This window comes from Macaca mulatta, chromosome 1 (assembly GCF_049350105.2).
Source record: "Macaca mulatta isolate MMU2019108-1 chromosome 1, T2T-MMU8v2.0, whole genome shotgun sequence".
NCBI lineage: Eukaryota > Metazoa > Chordata > Mammalia > Primates > Cercopithecidae > Macaca > Macaca mulatta.
Window position 1 is genome coordinate 200,386,798 of NC_133406.1, and position 20,675 is coordinate 200,407,472.

The following is a 20,675-nucleotide window of genomic DNA, read 5'->3' on the forward strand; positions in this document are numbered from 1 at the left end:
CCAACATATATTCTGATAATGTCATCACCTCATTCAAAGCTATGTCAGTGGACCCCCCACCATCAACTGAACTCCAAACTTCAAAGTATGGCTTAAATTTTCCCGGGATCTGGGTCTTTCTTTAATTCTCATTACTCCTCTTCTCACTTCTATATACCAACAATGACATCACTTCCTCTTAAAACTGTGTGTAGAGATGCCACTTGTCATGTTCCTGACTCACAGAGAAATCTGAGAGAGTGAATCCTACCCACAGAGACCCACAGGCCTTTTTCTGATTTGGGGATGGGATACAGACAGAGGGACTCTTGGGTGTGGTGAGTCCCTGTTCCAATTAGAGGACCTCCTGACTGCCACAAAAATCAATGTACATATATGTCAAAACACCACATTGTATACTGTAAACATATACAATTTTCATTTGTCAATTATATCGTCATAAAAAAAAATTTATTTCCAGTTGGTCCTGGGAAAGCTATGCAGAGATCTTGGTAGTTATGTCTGAGAGCTGAGACAAGGCCCAAGTCTTTGGGGGTTTCCCTAGGAGATTCTGGTATGTGCTGCTATGATTGTTTTTATAGTAAAGAGCCAACGTATTTTAAGGAGGGAGAAAGAGCTAGCCAAGAGATTTTCTGACAGTATTGAAGAACCCTGTAAAGTCAGTGAGATGAGACTGATTACATAAGCCAATGAGGCCCCCCAGTTGCTTCCATTAGAGGCCAGTCCCTTGATGCTACAAACACTGAATGAGACAAAACTTTAAAATCTGATCAGGTTCACCTCCTTCTTTGAGGACAATAGACTTTTTCAAAAAAGAGCAAAAGTGGACCCCCTTAAGCTTTCATTTCATGGAGTGAACTGATGATGGCTAACCTTCAAGACATGGTCACTTGAAGATCCATCAGAATCCTTCCAATCCCTAGTGACTGGTGCCCCAAACACCCTAAACACACCCCATAAGAAGAGAACAACTTCTGAGGAAAATGGTAGATGGTGTGGTTGAAACACTTATCTTAAGAAAGCTTAGAACTGTGCTCCCAAGAAACCACAGGATGGAAGCAAAGAGTTCTGGAACTGAAGGAAAAAATTCTTGAACACTGGAACATATGAATGAACTCAGTTGCAAATGATAAAGAGAGCCAGCTAAAAATCTATGATCAAAACTGCTGGAGAAGATAGATTTGCTTGCTCTCTTTAGAGTCAATTACATGGATAATGGCAATTTGGAATTGGAAAAAAGGGTGAATCAGAAATGGAGACCACTTAGACTACTGTCAGAAGTCAATTTGAAGAACCTCATTGGTTCTGTTCACGCAAATACTCCTTAAAAATGTTAGAAGAGGCCGGGCGTGGTATGTCATGCCTGTAATGCCAGCACTTTGGGATGCTAAGGCCGGTGGATCACCTGAGGTCAGGGGTTCAAGACCAGCCTAGCCAACATGCTAAAACCCCATCTCTACTAAAAATACAAAAATTAGCCAGGCGTTGTGGCTCACGCCTGTAATTCTAGCTATTTGGGAGGCTGAGGCAGGGGAATTGCTTGAACCTGGGAGGCGGAGGTTGCAGTGAGCTAAGATTGAGCCACTGCACTCCAGCCTGGGTGACAGAGCAAGACTCTGTCCCCCCCCCCAAAAAAAGGGAGAAGAACTACTTACACTTCGTTGATCAACTTATAATCTCTCACAAATAGCTTTACAGGGCCTATTTCCTCTATTTGCAAAACATCTTTTTGTGCAAATCTTGCTCTGCCCACTTTCCCCTTGAAGCTTTTTCTCCTTCCTATTCCAACTCCCACAGCACTTTGCTGCCTCTCCTGCTGCACTCACTGATTTGTGGTTGTTCTGTTGTTGGGTTTTTTGTTTGTTCTTCTAAGATAGGGTTTTGCTTTGTTGCCCAAGCTAGAGTGCAGTGCAGCCTTAATCTCCTGCGCTCAAGCAATCCTCCCACCTCAGCTTCTTGAGTAGCTGGGACTACAGGCATGTGCTACCATGCCTGGCCAGCTTTTATTTTTGAGAGCTCCTTTAGGTAACAACAACAAATAAAAGTATACTAATTTAGTATACTTTTTTTTTTTTTTTTAAGACGGATTCACGCCCAGGCTGGAGTGCAGTGGCATAATCTTGGCTCACTGCAAATTCCGCCTCCAGGGTCCACGCCATTCTCCTGCCTCAGCCTCCCAAGTACCTGGGACTACAGGCACATGCCTACCATGCCTGGCTAATTTTTTGTATTTTTAGTAGAGACGGCGGGGTTTCACCACGTTAGTCAGGATGGTCTTGATCTCCTGACCTAGTGATGCGCTCACCTCGGCCTCCCCAAGTGCTGGGATTACAGGCGTGAACCACGGTGCCCGGCCTAATTTAGTATACTTTTTTAAAACCTAGTATGAGTATTTTGCTTATGTGGATTTAAGTTTTTAGATCGCTTATTACAGAAAATCACACAAAGGTAATTTAAATACCCTAAATAGAAAGTCAAGGGAAAGGGTGTCCTTAATGCTCCTTGTCTCCTGGTTAGCCTATGATATTTCAGCTCTAGCCAATTTCCTTTACACAAAGACCCTGCTTAAAGCATTTATGAATAAGCTGGAAGAGTGGTGGATGAGACATGGCTTCTCTGAATAGGGGAGGGAGGACACAAAAAATAGCTGCTTTCATTGAGGGCAGGAAAGAGATTATTTCATTAGGAGCCAAACAGTGAGACTATCTCAGTACAAACAATTGTTTGGCTTGAAGACTCCATGTGGGTAATTACTCCAGCAAAGGCTCAGCTGGAATGGAACACGGAGCCTGCCAGGACCTAAGGATAGGGACTGACACAGGCTTAAGTGTCTGAATCATGGCTTTGGAATCCCAGAGCATCCCAGCAAAGATGCTCACCCTAATCAGCGAGAAGCACCATTCTGCACCTGACCGAGTGAAGAATGTGAATTTAAAACAGATGAGAAAAACTAGGGGTACTGGGAGCAAATTCAAAGTTATTAAAACTAAACTGATATTTTATAGCAAATGTAGCAAGTCCAAAGATTAGATTTCTTGGGAAATCGAATGCATTTCAATCACCACTTCAATGGCTAATAACAGGCTGGGTGGAGTTGGTGTGCAGGGAGGGACTGCTGAGCTAACAGCTGGGCAAATCATTTCAAAGTCAGCCAGGTGGACCTGATATTTTAAAACTTGATATTATAATTAAACCAATTTCCTAGTGACCTCACTTCAGGTAATATATGCAAACTTGGTTCTCAAGTTACTGTCTTCATCTCCTGGGGACATTTAGTTCTTTACATTTTTAGGTTACTTCAGGTTAACTTCCTCTTTGCAACAACCAGTATCTACTCATATATTTAAAAACAAAAACAAAACAAAAAACTAAAGCTGCAAAGTGAGCCTGCCCGCTGCGGGAGGGAAGGGGCCTGTGTTTAGAAGAAGCTACTCAAAAGGGTGATATGGTCATTGTCCAGTGAGATTGCTCTTCAACCTCCATCCCTAGGATAGACTCCCCACCCCACCACATTGACGAGGGATTTTTTTCCCCTAGAAAGCTGAAGGGATAACTATCATAATACTAGGTTCTGGATGCACACGACCCAGTCCCAATCCATAACTCACAATCCCAGGGCCTTCCTAAGTTGCTACCTGATAGCCTTTGCGAGTAAATGCTTTCATACATTTCAATCATTACCCTGACCAAGGCTAACAGCAGGCTGGTGGGTGTAGGCGTATAGGGACTGCAGAGCTAACAGCTGGGCAATCATTTCAAAGTTGGCCAGGTGGACTCAACATTTATAAATCTGACATGGTCATTAAAGTCACTCATAATCAAGTGTCGGCTCGGTGTATAGTACACACTTGATACATGCTTACTGATTAAACAGGGAATAAGCAATAGTGGAACAATATGAAAACTGGTATTAAAAACAGCCCATATTCAAATAGTCTCATCTTTGTCCCTCTAGACCAATGGCTCCCAACAGAAACAATTTCCCCTCAAGGGGCAATGCTGATGTCTAGAGACACTTTTGGTTGTCACAACTGGCAGAGGGGTGGGGAAGTGCTACTGGCATCTAGTGGGCAGAGGACAGGAATGCTGGCTTCTAAACATTCTAAAATGCCCTGGACAGTGCCCACAACAAGGAATTACCCAAAATGTCAATAGTCTGAGGTTGAGAAATCCTGCTCTAGAGGAACCATTTTTAAGCCATTTAGTTTGAAGTGAGACATAAGAATATGTCAGTTTTGTGGACAGGCCTCTTCTCTTGTTCTATAACAAACAGATACACATTTAGAGTATAAAATTCTAAAATTGTAACAAACCTTAGGAATGATCTAGTCTAAGCACAGTTGGAGAAACTAAGGCCTAGAGAGGTCAAGCCAGTTGCCCAAGTTCACAGAAGAAAGGATCCTCTGGACCAAACTTAGAATCACCTTTACACACCCAAACGTGTGTTATACATAGTAGATGCTCAATAATGGTCACGAAATTGATATCTTGTTCTTTAGGTGTTCTTTTTTTTTTTTTTTTTTAAGTTACAACATACAATTCACTCTCTGCTCCTGGGAATCTGAGACTGTTTGTGAAGACGAAGTTCCTCCCATCCACACTCCCCTTCCTCAAAAAGAAGCCCAGAAGGGAAAAACAGTGTAACGTACTAGAGCTCAAGACAGAGTGGCTGGCAGCAAACGTTTTTCCATTGTTTCCAGGGAAGCTCATGTCTTTCACCCAGGCAGAGGCTCTACACAAAACCTTCTAAGTGAGCAAATGAGCCCTTGTACAAGACCATGGACATGTGAATTTCTCTTTGCAACTCAGCACAGCAGCTTTCCTAACACACTGGGGAAGTCCCAACCAACGGCAAACAGATGGAAAATCAGTGCCAGTTTCACTGAATCACAACCACATCCAAACAAGCTAGAGAGCTTCCAGTTCTAAACAAACAGCAGAATCAAAATGAATTCTGGGATCAAAGTACAGATGGTTGGTTAGTCCAGTGGGTGCTGAATATCAGTCATCAAAACAGCCCTGGCTTAAGGGAGGAGAGCAAAAGATGGAGATTTGCCCTTTGAAAAGGAAAACATTCACCACGATGTTTCAAAACCTAGGGGTTTCAGAATAGAATACAATGAGGTAGAGGTCAAAGATATGGCACAAGGGGGTGGGGCAAAGATACCAGCCAGGTGAATAGAAAGATCCTGCAAAGGGAACATTAGGCAGATGAACCCAGGGAAAGTCTGGCGGGGCAGGGCAGGGGAAAGGCAGGGGGAGGGGTATCACAATTTCAAAAAAGCCCAAGTAAGATTCTTTAAATTAAACAAACCTGTTCCATTGGGCACAAGGAGAGTTTCTAAAACTGCTGCAAGGCTATTAAATTCCATAGCACCTGAGAACAATGTCTAAATATTTACTCCCATCCCACAAAAGGGCTAAAGGGCTGCTATTTCAGCCTCCTGTTTCACACTTCATGCTACATTTTTCCCAAGACGATGTGTCACACCAAAACCTCCTACTGAGAGGGCAGAGGATTCACTTCATGTCTAGCTCCAGCTTTCAAAGCAGCACAGGTGGCAGAAGCACAGAAATGAAATGGCACAAAGAAGCAATTACCACAAAGCAACCATGAGATTCACCTGTTCAGCTTCTTGGACTGTCACAGATCTTCAGCTATCTGGGCTAATAGTATGAGGGTGACTATCAAAAAACAAAACAAAGTAGATGACCTGAACACATATTAATAGAATAATGCTGCTCATAACAGGGACACAGACACTATGTGCCAGACACTGTGCATTAGGTATGCAGATAGATGTGAAAACACAGTCCCTGTCTTCATTTCCAGTCTAAGGCCCTTCTTCAAAAGAAATAATAATGCAGTAGCTGTTACCTCCTTTCTACTAATGTAGGACCTCTAATCCATCTTCCTAGAGGACTAAGTTTAAGTCAATGAGGACTATATGAACAACCTAAGATGCTAGTCATTGGCACAAGGGTATTTCTGCACATCAGGTATATAATGTGAAAGTGCTGGCCCATCTTGCTGTGATATGACCCATAAAGCTGTTCTTTATGCTCCTTATGTCCCTTATGTTCCTTACGTCCCTTCTGGAGAAACGAGGGTTCTCCCAAGTTCCCCATTCCTTGCCTTAGCAGACATCTACTGCAATGAAGCAGTTCAGAATAACGCCCAGAGCAAAGCCGTCTCTACGTGGGCTCAACCCAGAGAATCCCCCTGGTAACTTTTTCAATTAGAGGGCCCACTTGACTACTCAAATCTGAACACATAAATAACCCATCACTCTAACACCACCACAAAAATTTATACTTCCTTATTTGTATTGTTGAAAAGTTGAAAACTCAAATATTAACAATTGGGCAAGAGATAATAATGACATATTCTAATGATGGGATACAAAAAAGGTATTTAAATGTTTTTAACATCATGAAATAAGCTTATAATAAATGTTAAGCAAAAACGAATGATATAAAATCATTATGGTATAAGCTTAAGTAAATGGGTGATAAAAATTATGAAAAATAAGGCTGGGTGTGATGGTTGACGCCTGTAATCCCGGCACTCTGGCAGGCCAAGGCAGGCAGATGATGTGAGCTCAGGAGTTCGAGACTAGCCTGGGCAACATGGCAAAACCCTGTCTGTACTAAAAATACAAAAATTAGCTGGGCGTGGTGGTGTGCACCTGTAGTCCCAGCTACTCGGAAGGCTTAGCCAGAAGAACTGCTTGAGCCTGGTAGACAGAGGTTGCAGTGAGCTGAGATTGTGCCACTGTACTCCAGCTTGGGTGACGGAGCGAGAGACCTTGTCTCAAAAAAAAAAAGAATTATGAAAAATACCTTCAGCATCATTATATTTTTCATACTTTCCAGTGATTTTTATCATGGGGTATAGGTTTCATAATCATAAAAGATAAAGTTGTTGTTGTTGTTTAAAAAAAACAACCAGCATTTACTGATTATAAGCACAGGGATCCTCCCATCTCCCCAGCTCCTAAAATCCCGTAAGACAGAAAACAACTATGGCAACAAATCTTTCTTTCCTTAAATGTATGAGAAGTCTAATGAAACTGGGACCTATTTTTACTCTGCCCATAATATGGACCCTTGATCTGAGCCACTTGTGGTCAGGCTACTTCTGTTGAGACTAGACTCAGAACAAGTTAGAATGCTCAGAGGAGCCAAGCTGGAGTCTTCCTGATTCCAATGTTGCATTTAATGAAGCTTCCTTTCTCTTTCATATAATCTGGGAATATTAATACTGTAGTCACACTACAGGCAAGACCTTTCCTCAAGTTTCTCCTCCATCTGTAACAGTTCCTCTAACCGAACTCTTCATGCCTACTTTCAGAGAGACAAAGTCAATCCCTGTTGCAAACAGCTAATCTTTCAGTAAAAATGATTTCAACATAGCAGAAGCACCTGCATCTCTTAATTCTTTCCTTCTCAAATCAGCTGTCACACTCAAATTGGTTTCCGTCAGCTCTGCTGTTTTCAGCTATTTTGAACAAAAGCATCATGGTAAGAACAGGGAGTTTCCTTCCTGTTTCTCTTCTCAGGGTTTGTGTCAGTTACAAGGAGTGATAAAGTGTCAACAACAACAAAAATACACCGATGCCCCCTTCTCTACAAGCTTTACACTACAGCATATGATGTCACCAGTTCACACAGAAAATCCTGTACGAAATTATTTTTGAAGGCATAGAACAAAAACAACCACCTAAATAATATTCAGACAAAATTTCCTTAACTCAAAACTAGAAACACTAGAGAACTATTTTCTAAATCCACACATTTGGGAACTTCCAGTTAGACAAGAAAAGAGGAAGTTAAACAACAAAATATACTGTGTGCGTACTTCAGACCAATGAGGTGAAGTAACACTGCAGGATTAACATGTAAACCCACATCTAAAGATGTAAGCTCTGTGGTAGACAGAGCCTGGGGATTTATGGTCTTCCATCACCAGCAACTGCTGCAAAAGACAGCATGGCTATTTGAAGAAAAGGAAAAGAAAAGGTGCTCTAATTGCTCAAATCACCATGCTAGGACACGCTTATCAGCTACAGCTGAGAGTAGGTCTCTCCCCCTCTCGCATTTGCTTCACTGTTTCAACACATCATAAAATGAGAGCATTACACATTTGGTTTGTGGGTGAGGGGAAATGACATGAGGCCTGAGGAACCCAGTTCTCGTTGTTTCAGATTAAGAAATTTCTTCTTGGAAGCTTCGACCTGAAATTTTTTTTTTAAAAAAAGCATTTTCCAAGTGAGCTTATGAAATCCAGAACTTAAAAAAACTGTATTCTATATGTATTTAAAAGCAAACCAGAATTCCTACAGGAAATCTGTAAACTGAGGGGAAAAGAGGGCTATGGTCAACAAAACTTGTCAGAGAATCACTTAACATTAATTGAAAATGAAAAGAAGCAACAATAATAAAATTCTACTACTACCCAGTGACATGCTACAAAGGAGGGATTCCAGGGCAAGCTTCAGCCACACATGAGGGAGGATGGGGGATAAGGGGAAGAGCTGGACAAACTGAAGACGACCCCCAGAGCAACCTTACGCTGACGGATGGCCACAGCTGAGGCAGATCTGGCTCATCTCTGGGGCTGTCCACTGGGGAGAGACCTGCAGTTCAGCCATCAGTGGACCGGCATTCACAAAGCCTGTGGGGAAACACAGGATCCAGAAGAGTGGGGTAGGGAAGGAGAAAGTGTAGGAAACGGAATAGTCAAACATAGCAGTGAAATATTATGTTTATTAAATGTGAAGCTTCAAAAATGCATAGATGGATCTCTTAAGTTGAAATGGACCAGTTGAAAAGAACCGGTACTCTGGAAAGCAGTCTGATATGCTTTTTCAAATCCCAAATTACATTTTCATTACACCTGTGAATTATAGTAACCGCCTGCCAAGAGGAAATGAGTTTTTTGGAGAAAAGAAAGAAACAAGGAAACCTATGCAATTGTTACAGTTGGTAACTTCACTCAAACAATGAGAGTCCTTTATCTGTGGCCTCTGTGGGAAGTAACAGCCTAAAAGCAAACATACTCACACTGCACTGAAAACTCTGCTGGCCTAGTTCCACCAATTCCATTAATATAGCAAGGGCCCAAATGCAGGTGACCTGATTGACAAAAAAAGCACTTCTAGAAAGGGCTGAACTTGTCTCATATAACTCATTAGACACTTTTATAATCAAGAAGAAAACAAGTAGCCACAACTTGGAAAGCTCTGCCCTTAAATGGAGCAGCAGCAACATTCCTTACAAGACAAAATATTTTTTCAGGTCAGGGTAGAAGAAAACAGACCCAGTGATCTTGCCTGCCTCACCCAGTGCAAACTTATCTGAAGTTGTGGGGTAAAACAAACAAATCAGTAAGACTAGTCAAACTGACATGCAGCACAAGATAAAACAGCCACACCGCAGTCACCTTAACTATAAAGAAAAGACTGAGCTGAGGCCCGGGCTTGGTGGCTCACGTCTGCAATCCCAGCACTTTGGGAGGCCAAGGAGGGTGGATCACTTGAGGCCAGGAGTTTGAGACCAGCCTGGCCAATGTGGTGAGACCCTGTCTCTACTCTAAAAATACAAATAATTAGCTGAGCATGGAGGCACACACTTATAATCCCAGCTACCTGGAAGGCTGAGGCATGAGAATCACTTGAACCCGGGAGTCAGAGATGGCAGTGAGCTGAGACGGCATCAAAGTACTCCAGCCTTGGCAACAGAGCAAGACTCTGTCTCCAAAAAAACGAAAGAAAAAAAAAAAAAAAAAAGAGTGAGCTGTACCATGTTTTAAGGCTGCAATCTTCAACATTCTCTGTGTATGGCTTCTGTGTTATTAATTCAAGCTGTCCAGTTGTAGATGTACTCAATGTGGATACACCATACCTAAGACTTCTCAGAATTGACAGGGTGGGAACTTATTTTCTGAGTAACCTAAGTTGCTCCTGGCAGCAGCCAACAGTCAAATACATTTCAATATAGGAGCCAATTTGCCTAGTCATACCCCCTAAGTATATAAACTATGACTGAGTTGTTACATTACTTGCTGGGACTAATAATTGTTTCACCAACAGTCAAGATCCTTTAGAAGCACTCAATGTTGTATCCGCCGGAAAACCTTCTGTTCTCTTGTCCAAAATAATTCAAATACTATAAGGGGAAAGAAATTACATCTTGGAGAATTCAGTGCCTTTGTGTCTTTGCCTGTTTGCGCTGGGATCACAGGGAACTACATCTCCCAGGCTCCCTTTGCCAACTGATTTCGGGATAAGTTCCATCAACGGGAGGCACTGACGAGGATAAGAGGCAGGAGCAGGGAGCAGCCAGGGTAATACACTCTCTCACTCGGCCTAGTTCCAGCTCTCACCAGACAGCTCCTCTTTCCATGCTTCCGCTCACACCAGACCACAGGGACTTCCAGCCCTTGGTGACACCAGTGCACCTTCTATTTTCCTTGTGGGCACAGTAGTTCCCAGGCATTGCTAATCGATGGGGTGCCTCACCAGCCCGTTTAGCTTCTTGGCTTTTCTAGCAACCGTGTAACCTATTCCCTATTTTAAATTCCCTCTGCTTATAAGACCAACAGTGGCTTCTGTTCCTGACTGGTCCTTGACTGACATAGGGCCTTCCAAACATATTTCAAAACTTATTTTTCAGAAAATTAATAGCTTTCCTAAGAATTAAAACAATTATTCAGATAACCTAGAAAAGGTATCTTCTAATATGAAACAAAACATTTACAGATGACAAAATCAATTCATGCATTCAAACAAATATTTACTGAGAGCTTGGTCTGTGCCAAGCACTGTTCTAGGTACTGGGAATACTACAGTGAACAAAACAGGTATAGACCCCTGTCCCCTAGCTTACATTCTAGGGACGGGTAAAGTGTGGCACATTACAATTTTTAAAATTAGCCAATACAGGACTGTTGCTTTAACAATAGAGGAATTTGATAACAGTGGATTAACTTTAAGGTGTTCTACTCTACAAAGACTTGGTTCTTAACTTTTCAATGTGGTATGAACTGTCACATTCCAGGGGCCAATACAGAACTTCTTTAAAGCTAGTATCTAAACTGGCCACTTGATCAAACAGGAGTACAACTGTGATAAGGATTTAAACAGACACAATAACAAAAGATAGGCACTGTGTGCTTACAGTGTAAAGCATATGTATGTTTTATGCAGATTCTTGCTTGGCATCATTTTTACAGGAAATACCATTTGGAGGAACTGAGTCTGACTCAATTTAATAAGTCACTTTATTCCTTCTCTGTAGCGCAAGTAGAGTCCATCAACATAACATATACAGCCAGTGGCAATGTACATAACAAGTAGAATGTTGCAGTCACTGATTGCATGACACAATTTCCAAGATGGAATTTTCAGGCAGAAGAACAGAAACAGACAATGACTCATGTGGTGAACAGTTATATAGACAACTGTGCCCAAGAAAGCTGCCACCTACATACCATAATGACATCAGATGAAAAATGCAGAAAGAAGGTAGTTTTCTAATTTATCTAGAAAAAAAAAAGATTTGCTGAAAAGTATATATACTGAGAGATGAGACTGCTGCTACCTGTTTATGCATCCTAAGCACTGAGCAACCAGGAGCACACATCAGGTATTCCAAATATGACCTGCTTGAGCCTAAGAGCATGTTCAGCCTCAAAAATCAACATCATGAGCTCCAGAAATAACATAATATCTACTTCTGGCACTTCACTAGACTTATGCTAAAATAATTTAACGTACCCACAAAGGTACATTTCAATGGAGAATTTATAGGCACCGTGCTCAGACCTTTCTTACTATTCAGCGATTAGGAAGCGTTTCATGCCTGCAATATTTATAACCCCATGTGAATAGCAGGTGGACCTACAATACTATGGGCTTCTTATACAACAGGAAGTCTAAAGCATAGTGCATATTCAAAATCTCTATGCCACGGAGCAAGTCAACCACAGAGCTCAGGTTTTAACCTTACAGGATCCTAACTACCTATCAAACTCTACTCCTCATTACTCCTCAAAATGCAGTCAAAATATACTAAAGAATCCCCCCCACACACACACACACAAAACAGTGCACCTCGGAGGCTTTACACATTCTGTTCCCTCTTCCTAGAATGCAAAGTTCCCTAAATTCACTTGGCAAATCATGCTTATCCTTTAAGACACAGTCTACTTTTCTCTTTGAAGCCATGACTTCCTGAGGAAGACTTCTTTGCCTTCTTCGGTGCTTTCATTTCTCCCTGTATACCATGCCACAATAATTTCTATATTGCATCATTTATATTTGTACACATCTGCTTCCCCATTTGACCGTAAAATCCTTGAGACCAAAAACCCTTTCTTTTAATCTATATATCCTGGTACAATGTCTGAGAAAAAGTAGGTAGTAAGTGCTTAAGAAACATTTTCTGAATGACTATATGTAGTAGGGGATCTCAGGCTTGCGAAGTTCCCCTAAAAGATATTACATTTTCTATTCTTCATCTCACTGGCACCAAATGATATTTAAAGGGCAAGGAGAACAAACACGAAAGTATCTCTCAGGGAACAGGTTTAATATGTTGACATTAAAAGACAATCTAATGGGGATTTTGATAAATCACTTTCAGTAAAACTGTATCAATCTAAGCATGACTGTCAAGAGTTACAGTGCACTAGCTGTAAAAACCCAGAAATGTATGTGATCTTGGCTAGAGAAAGGCATTTAACAACTAGAAATGGAAGCAGAACTCCTTCTGTTGTTTAGCTCCATTGGAATTTTTACTTTTTAAAAGGTGCCACAGACTGAACGTGGTGGCTCACGCCTGTAATCCCAGGACTTTGAGAGGCTAAGGTGGGCGGATCACCTGAGGTCAGGGGTTCGAGACCAGTCTGGCCAATATGATGAAACTCTGTCTCTACTAAAAATACAAAATATTAGCTGGGTGTGGTGGAAGGAGCCTGTAATCCCAGCTACTCGGGAGGCTGAGGCAGGAGAATTGCTTGAACCTGGGAAGCGGAGGTTGCAGTGAGCCAAGACTGCGCCACTGCACTCCAGCCTGGGCAACAGAGCGAGACTCCATCTCAAAAGAAAACAAAAGTGCCACAGATACAGCTGAAATAATTTAAAATTGATAGGAAAGTTCATTTCTAAGGAATATTTAATAAGCAATGACTTGGCTATCAACAGAAAACAAATGTAAAGCAAAGCTAAAGATTAATGTACATGAGTTGAAATTTAAGACAACTATGAGAAAATTTCTACACAAAGAAATTCCCTGGTCTAATCTTCCATACGAGTTTGAAATCAGGAAACATCCAGAGACCATCCTCAAGGGTACCATAAAGCACATTTTTGCAAAAATGCCAGAACTCCATATATAGAAAATGGTTTTGGCTTAAAGACTAGGGAATTACTGGGTGAGTCATTCTAACTGTGGCTTCCAGTAACCAGACTATCTTAAGGGAATAAAGTCAAAAGTAAAACTAATAAAATCAAGACAAAAAAATTTATGATCAGCAATGGTGAAAATAAATAATGCAGACATTTGTGTAACACATTAGCTTACAAAGCACTTTCGTTTTTCAAACTAGGAAAATTAAACTGAGAAAGTTAGGTGTATGTGGAATCAGGTCACCAAGCTGCAATAGGCAAAGTAAAGGAGTTTAACTAGCTGTTTCAACACGAAGTCTACAGACTCTTCCATTATTCTGCCTCTCTGCCATCTTAACGGTAGGCTTATATGTGTCTATGGGCCTAGGACACTTTCTAAGATGCCTTCAAAGAGAACAGAGTCCACTGGGCGTGGTGGCTTGTGCCTGTAATCCCAGCATTTTGGGAGGCCAAGGTGGGCAGATCACTTGAGGTCAGGAGTTCGAGACCAGCCTTGACAACATGGTGAAACTTTGTCTCTGCTAAAAATATAAAAGTTAGTCAGGTGCCTGTAATCCCCACTACTCAGGAGGCTGAGGCAGGAGAACTTGACCCCAGGAGGTGGAGTTTGCAGTGAGCCAAAATAGCGCCATTGCACTTAGCAAGACTCCGTCTCAAAAAAAAGAGAGAGAGAGAGCAGTGTCTTCCAAATCATTTAAGAATATCTTTCAACTTAATCAAGATAACTTGGTCGTAGCCTTAGAAAACACCTTCAAAGAGCAAAGCACTCCTCAATGTGCATGGAAAGTGAATGCTCTCCATGTTCTATTGATTGAAGAATGCAGATGTCAAGAGCTGTGGGTAATATGCTACCGTTTGCATAAAAGACTGCAAAGAAACATATTTAAATGTTGTTGTTTGTCTACGCATATATTATCTCTTAAAAGTCACGTAAGAAATTGCCAACAATGGGCTAGGTATGGTGGTTCACACCTGTAATCCCAGCACTTTGGGAGGCCGAGGCGAGTCAATCACCCGCGGTCAGGAGGTCGAGGCCAGCCTGACCAACATGGTGAAACCCCATCTCTATTAAAAATAGAGGGCGCCCAGCTACTTGGGAGGCTGAGGCAGGAGAATCACTTGAACCCGGGAGGAAGAGGTTACAGTGAGCCAAGATCTCGCCGTTGCACTCCAGCCTGGGCGACAAAAGCAAAACTCTGTCTCACACACACACAAAAAAAAAAGGAAAAGAAAAGAAATTGCCAACAATGGTTACTTCCAGGGAGGGAAAACGGTGGCTCAGAGATGAGGGACAGGAGAATGATTTTATACTGTACATATTCCCCTTTGGACCTTTTGAATTTTGAACTACATGAAAGTGCTACTTTTTTCAAAAAGTAAATTTAAATGTAAATTTAAAAATATACAATAGGAGTTGGAACACAGGCAGTGTTGGGTGGGGTGAAACATTTCAGAGATAGGATGTAGCAGAAGAAGGGAAAAGCAAAAACTTATTACACTTTCTGTCAGACTCTAGAATTTCATATGGTGTTTCAGTCTGAGGTAAATATTCCTCAAGATGATCAAATGTCTTGTACTTTTAACTCTTTGCTCTGCCGGGTATGATGTGTCACACGTGTAATCCCAGCACTTTGGGAGGCTGAGACGGGAGGACTCCTTGAGCCCAGGAGTTAGAACCAGCCTGAGAAACATAGTGAGACCCTGTCTCAATTGCAGACAATCCAGTAAATGAATAAATACATCTTTGCCCATCAAACAGCTCTTAATTTCTCACAAACCTTGACACTAAGAAAGGAGTGTCCCAATAGTGGACACAAATATTTAGGTCATCAGAAAGGTATAGTCAGCTCTCTGTTAGAAATGGATTCTGCAACTGTGGATTCAACCAACTGCAGATTGAAAATATTCGAAAACATGGCTGGGTCCTGTGGCACATGCCTGTAGTCCCAGCACTTTGGAAGGCTAAGTGGGAGGATAGATTGAGTCTGAGGCTACAGTGAGCTATAATTGCACCACTGCACTCCAGCCTGGGCGGCAGAGCAAGACCCTGTCTCAAAAAAAAAAAAAAAAAAAGAAAATATTCAGTAAAAAATGGATGGTTGCATCTGTACAGAACATGTGCAGACTTTTTTCCTTGTCATTATTCCCTAAATGATACAGAGTAACAACTACTGGCATAGCATTAACATTGTATTAGGTATTATAAGTAATCTAGAGATGATTTAAAGTATAAGGGAGGATGTGTAAAAGTTATATGCAAGCACTACGCCATTTGTATCAGGGACTCGAGCATCTGTGGATTTCAATACCCCAGAAGGTTCCTGGAGCCTTTCCCCCATGGATACCAAAGGACAACTGTAGATCCTTTCATAGTAAATAAAACAGTGTCCAGTTTAAAACATAGTCTCTGAAGGGGTGGCTTAGCAGTTATTCCTGACACACCGATAAAATCTGGAACTGCAGAGCTAGAAGTTAAATCTTGGACCAGTATGACCCTAAGTACAAAGGAAGTATGATCCATATCCAAAAATGGAACCCAGCCTCAATAAATCAGCCAGAGTAACCATTCACATATCTGGAATTTTCAGTAGTTTTGTCCTCTGTTCTATCACTACCTAAGTCAATTCAAAAGCTCACCCTAGAAGTCACGTTAACCCCAGGGCTTTGGGTAATGAAGAAATCACATCTTGAGCCTAGAGCAAATCATAGCATTTCTTTTTTTTTTTTTTTTTTTTTTTGAGACGGAGTCTCGCTCTGTCGCCCAGGCTGGAGTGCAGTGGCGCGATCTCGGCTCACTGCAAGCTCCGCCTCCCGGGTTCACGCCATTCTCCTGCCTCAGCCTCCCGAGTAGCTGGGACTACAGGCGCCCACAACCGCGCCCGGCTAATTTTTTGTATTTTTAGTAGAGACGGGGTTTCACCGTGGTCTCGATCTCCTGACCTTGTGATCCGCCCGCCTCGGCCTCCCAAAGTGCTGGGATTACAGGCGTGAGCCACCGTGCCCGGCCAGCATTTCTTAAAAAGGCAGCACCAAAGAAGTTTCCTTTCCCACACTGAAATTACTGGAATGGCTTCGTGGCCCCAGAAACTGGTGAGACTCGTGCCCAAGCAAGTTAAAAACCCCAGGATCAACAAAACTTGTACAAAGTAAAAAGAACACATGCTTGTTCTCTATTCTGATGCTTATTTGTTTTGTTTTGTTTTGTTTTTGAGACGGGGTCTTGCTCTCTTTCCCAGGCTGGAGCGCAGTGGCACTCGATCATGACTCACTGCAGCTTCGACCTCCTGGCCTCAGGTGCCCAGGTGATCCTCCTGCCTCAGCCTCCTGAGTAGCTGGGACCACAGATGCGCACCACCATACCCAACTAATTTCTAAATTATTTGTAGCGACAAGGTCACACTATGTTGCCCAGACTGGTCTTGAACTCCTGGACTCAACTGATCCTCCATCCTCGGCCTCTCAAAGTGCTGGGATTACAGGTTTGAGCCACCACACCCAGCCTCTATTCTGAAGTTTAAATCACATACCTTAAAAGTCAACTAATAAGTGTTTCTAAATAAGTATAGGAATTTAAAAATAAAAGTCATTGCCAAAGAGTTATATTTTGGAACACTGCAAAAATGCCTGCTCATAGCTCTACAGTCTATGCCACATCATCTAACTGGATATTAATAGATGAGCAATCACTCACCATATCCTATACAGTTAACTTCCAATTTTTCAGGAAAGGACACAGGAATACAGGTAAATAAACTGAAACCCAATTCTCATTTTAGCCAACACTTTTTAAATTCCTCCTCCAATGAAATGTATTTTTTTATCAGCACTAACAGGTAACAATTTATTGATCCAAACATCTTTTCCTTCAACAATGTGATAGTTGTCCAAATGATCATTATGACAACCGAAATTAGAAAATAGTAGGGGAAAAAGAGTGAGAGGGCTTTGAGGGGTGGAATGGGATAGATAATTCATAAATTGGATAAACAGAGGCCCCAACAAATGCCTATTTGTCATAGTCGAAAGATAACTGACCCATTATCATCTCATTTTTAATACAATGACCAAGTCACTGAAGCCACCCGGTAAAATGTAAAACGAACTTTTGAAAAGAAATTGTTTGAGGATCCAGGAGTCTACCATCAACAGTAGTTAATAAAGTTTACAAGCCAGCAGTTACTAGTTCTCATTAAGAATTAACTGATATTTCATAACCTGATCCCCAGTAAGCTTATTAATAAAAAGCAATGGAAATTTGGGGCTGGGTGTGGTGACTCATGCCTGTAATCCCAGCACTTTGGGAGGCCGAGACGGGTAGATGACCTGAGGTCAGGAGTTCGAGACCAACCTGGCCAACATGGTGAAACCCTGTCTCTACTAAAAATACAAAAATCAGCTGAGCATGGTGGTGGGCACCTGTAATCTCAGGTACTCGGGAGGCTCAGGCAGGAGAATCCCTTGAACCCCTGAGGCGGAGTTTGCAGTGAGCCGAGATTACGCCATTGCACTCCACCCTGGGCGACAAGAGTGAAAATCTGTCTCAAAAAAATAAAAATAAAAAATAAAATAAATAAAAAGCAATGGAAATTTGGAGGAAGAAGTAGTGAATCAGCCTCTCTCTTCTATATGCTGTATTTTATTGGAATATGAGTAAGTACAAGGGTAATATGAGAAATGGCGGGGGGGTTCTACTCACCAAAATGGCATCTGACTCTCCAAATGCAGCAATGCTCATTCCAGTGGGTGCTTCACTGTGACTCAAGATTTGTCACATGAGGACATAAGGGAATTTGAATAAAGCCAAGATACGCTCCTAAAATCAATCGACTCTTCCAATAGATTTAACAGAAGATCTAACAGTAATCAACCTATAAGACACTAACCTACTCAACATAAATTGATTCTAAAATACTTTTTAAAATGAATTATTGCTAATGCAAAAAGTCAGGAAATAAGTCTAGGAATTTGTTTTCCTAATGGCACTTCCATTTATGTATTGGTAGAGGTCACCAAAACACATTACTAGGTGTCCATGTATCATTCCCCTGTTCTCCTTTTATAACCTTATTCTTCAAAAATAAAAGGTAATTAAGTGAAAGCATCAATTAAGTATTTCCTTCCTTTCTCAAAACATATAAATACAAATATAACTGAATCTTTGTTTTATAGTATATGCCACTACGCTATACGGCAAACAACCCTGGCAAATCCACTGCATAGTTGCCCTCAAATTATAACTATTCATTTCTCCCCAACCAAAGGGAAAATAATTTTCCCAACTCCTCCAATTATATGCCAAAAGAATTAGAAAATACGGAAAAAAAGATTCACAGCGGCTTGTATAAGTGTCAAGTGCCAACATTTCACTAATAACCAAGATTTCCTATTGTACAGACTTTTAATTGTATCAAATCATGTATCTTCTAGGGCACAGAAAACAAAGACTAAATGGTTCTGCCAATTTACAATGATCATATTTCACCTTTAGAAGTGTAATCACCATAGAAGCAACGAACTCATCGAATTCATCTTTCTGTCTCCACTGATTAAACGGATCCTGCACTACAGGCATAACCGGCTAGTTTCTGCCACCACTCATACATAGGCCTCCAAAGCACTCTACAAGCCAGGGCTAGGCTGTCTAGAAATCCGCACTGTGTCACTGCATAAGGCAGTTTCCCACTGCACATATCCAGGAGGAATAAAACCACCTAAGCACTCTTGTCAGATCTTAGCAAGGCTGCAAAATGACAGGAGTTGCTAACCAAAGAGCAGGCAGCAACAATCACCACCTTTAAAAATCATTTAAGCAGTTTTCCTCTCCGCCATCTCACTTCCCTCCTCCTCGTCGTCATTCTCTCTCTCTCTTTCTCACACACACACACACACACACACACACACACACACACACACACGCACGCACTGCAGTTCATCCCCAGCTTTGCAAGTGACATGCTGGGAGCTCTGGACTGACAGCCGGCCCAGAACTCATTCAGGGCCCTCAAATACAGACATTCTCACCTGAACACGCCAGGCAACTTCCACCCGCACCATCACTTCCATCCTCCCCGACACACACACACTCGCCCTCGCAAGCTCTCCCCACACCAATCCCCGAGCAGCAGAAAGCCCAGCAGGCTCATTGCAAGCGCAGCACGCGTTACCACTTATAAGCCGAGTTGGGCGGCCTAAGCTCCAGAAACCTCCTCTTCAAGCAGCCCACCCCCACCACCCCGACGCGGCTGGACCCCTGGCCCGCCAGGTGGGATGCGCTACCTTTGGACTGGCAATCCGCACAAAACTTGTTATCCTCCTCCAGCAGCAGGTTGGCCAGGACAGCCTGGTACCGATCCACGTCCTTCACCGACTTGCCTGTCATGGCCAGGGTGCCGGCGGGGGCAGAGGGCGACGCGCCCTCCTCGCCCCCAGAGACCCCTGCCTCAGTCCGGGGGTGAGGACTCCCGGTCCCCCGCCCAGGGGCAAATCCTGAGCGGGGAGAGCCCTCTCCTCTGGCCCCGCCGGACGCCCCTTCCCGGGTCGGCGGCGTCCGTCCCCCACTCCGCAGCCCCTCGGCGCGGCGCCCCTTGGCGGGCTTAGGGACAGGCCCGCGTCCAGGAGAGGCTGCGGGGCCAGAGACCCTCAGCCCAGGAAAAGGCAGACCACGAGCCTCCTGGGTGCCGGACGCAGAAATGACCCTCTGGCCGGTCTGTCTGCTGGCCTTGCGTCCCGCGCCTCGGTTTCCCTGGCAGCTGCCGTCAGCTCCGCTACCACCTCCGCCGCCTACTTCCGGCAGCTCTTCCTCCCCACCTCCACCCTGCCCAGCCCGCGCATGCGCCCCGCCCCCACCGCGCCGCACTGGGCTCTTCCTTCAGCTCCGCCTCTCGGCAACCAATCGGTGGAGAAGCGGGGGGCGGGGCTTGGGTGGGGGCGGAGGGAAGGGGTGGGCACGCCTCCTGCGTGTCCTTGGAAGAGAATGAATGGAGCCTGGTAGAAAGGGAGTGGAGGGAATGGAAGAAAGTGAAGGAAGACAACAACTAACACTTACTGAGCTCTTACTATGCGCTAGGCACTGTGTTAAGCGCTTTACATGAATTATCCCAATATAATCCTCACAACAACCCTATGAATTACTTATCATCCTTATGTAACCTAAGGGTTGTGGATACCCCAAAGTCCTCCAGCTTGTTTTTTCCAACAGCCAACTAAAAGAGGCCAAGCCCCTAACCCAGGATATAAGAACGTCACCCCCTCCCCAGATTTTCA

The 20,675-nt window shown here is 42.9% G+C and overlaps 1 protein-coding gene across 2 annotated transcripts in view; it reads right to left on the reverse strand.

The window, feature by feature from the left end:
* The window catches only part of SMAP2 (small ArfGAP2), a 48,873-nt gene extending 28,665 nt beyond the window's left edge, over positions 1–20,208 (reverse strand). Inside the window, exon 1 of one of the 2 annotated variants that reach the window (XM_028826980.2) lies at positions 19,689–20,208. Coding sequence is in view for 1 of the 2 variants with exons in the window: in NM_001266730.2 (NP_001253659.1) it covers positions 19,689–19,791 (103 nt within the window). In the remaining variant the exon portion in view is untranslated. 2 annotated transcript variants of the gene reach the window in all.
* Between the last annotated feature and the right edge of the window lie 467 nt (positions 20,209–20,675).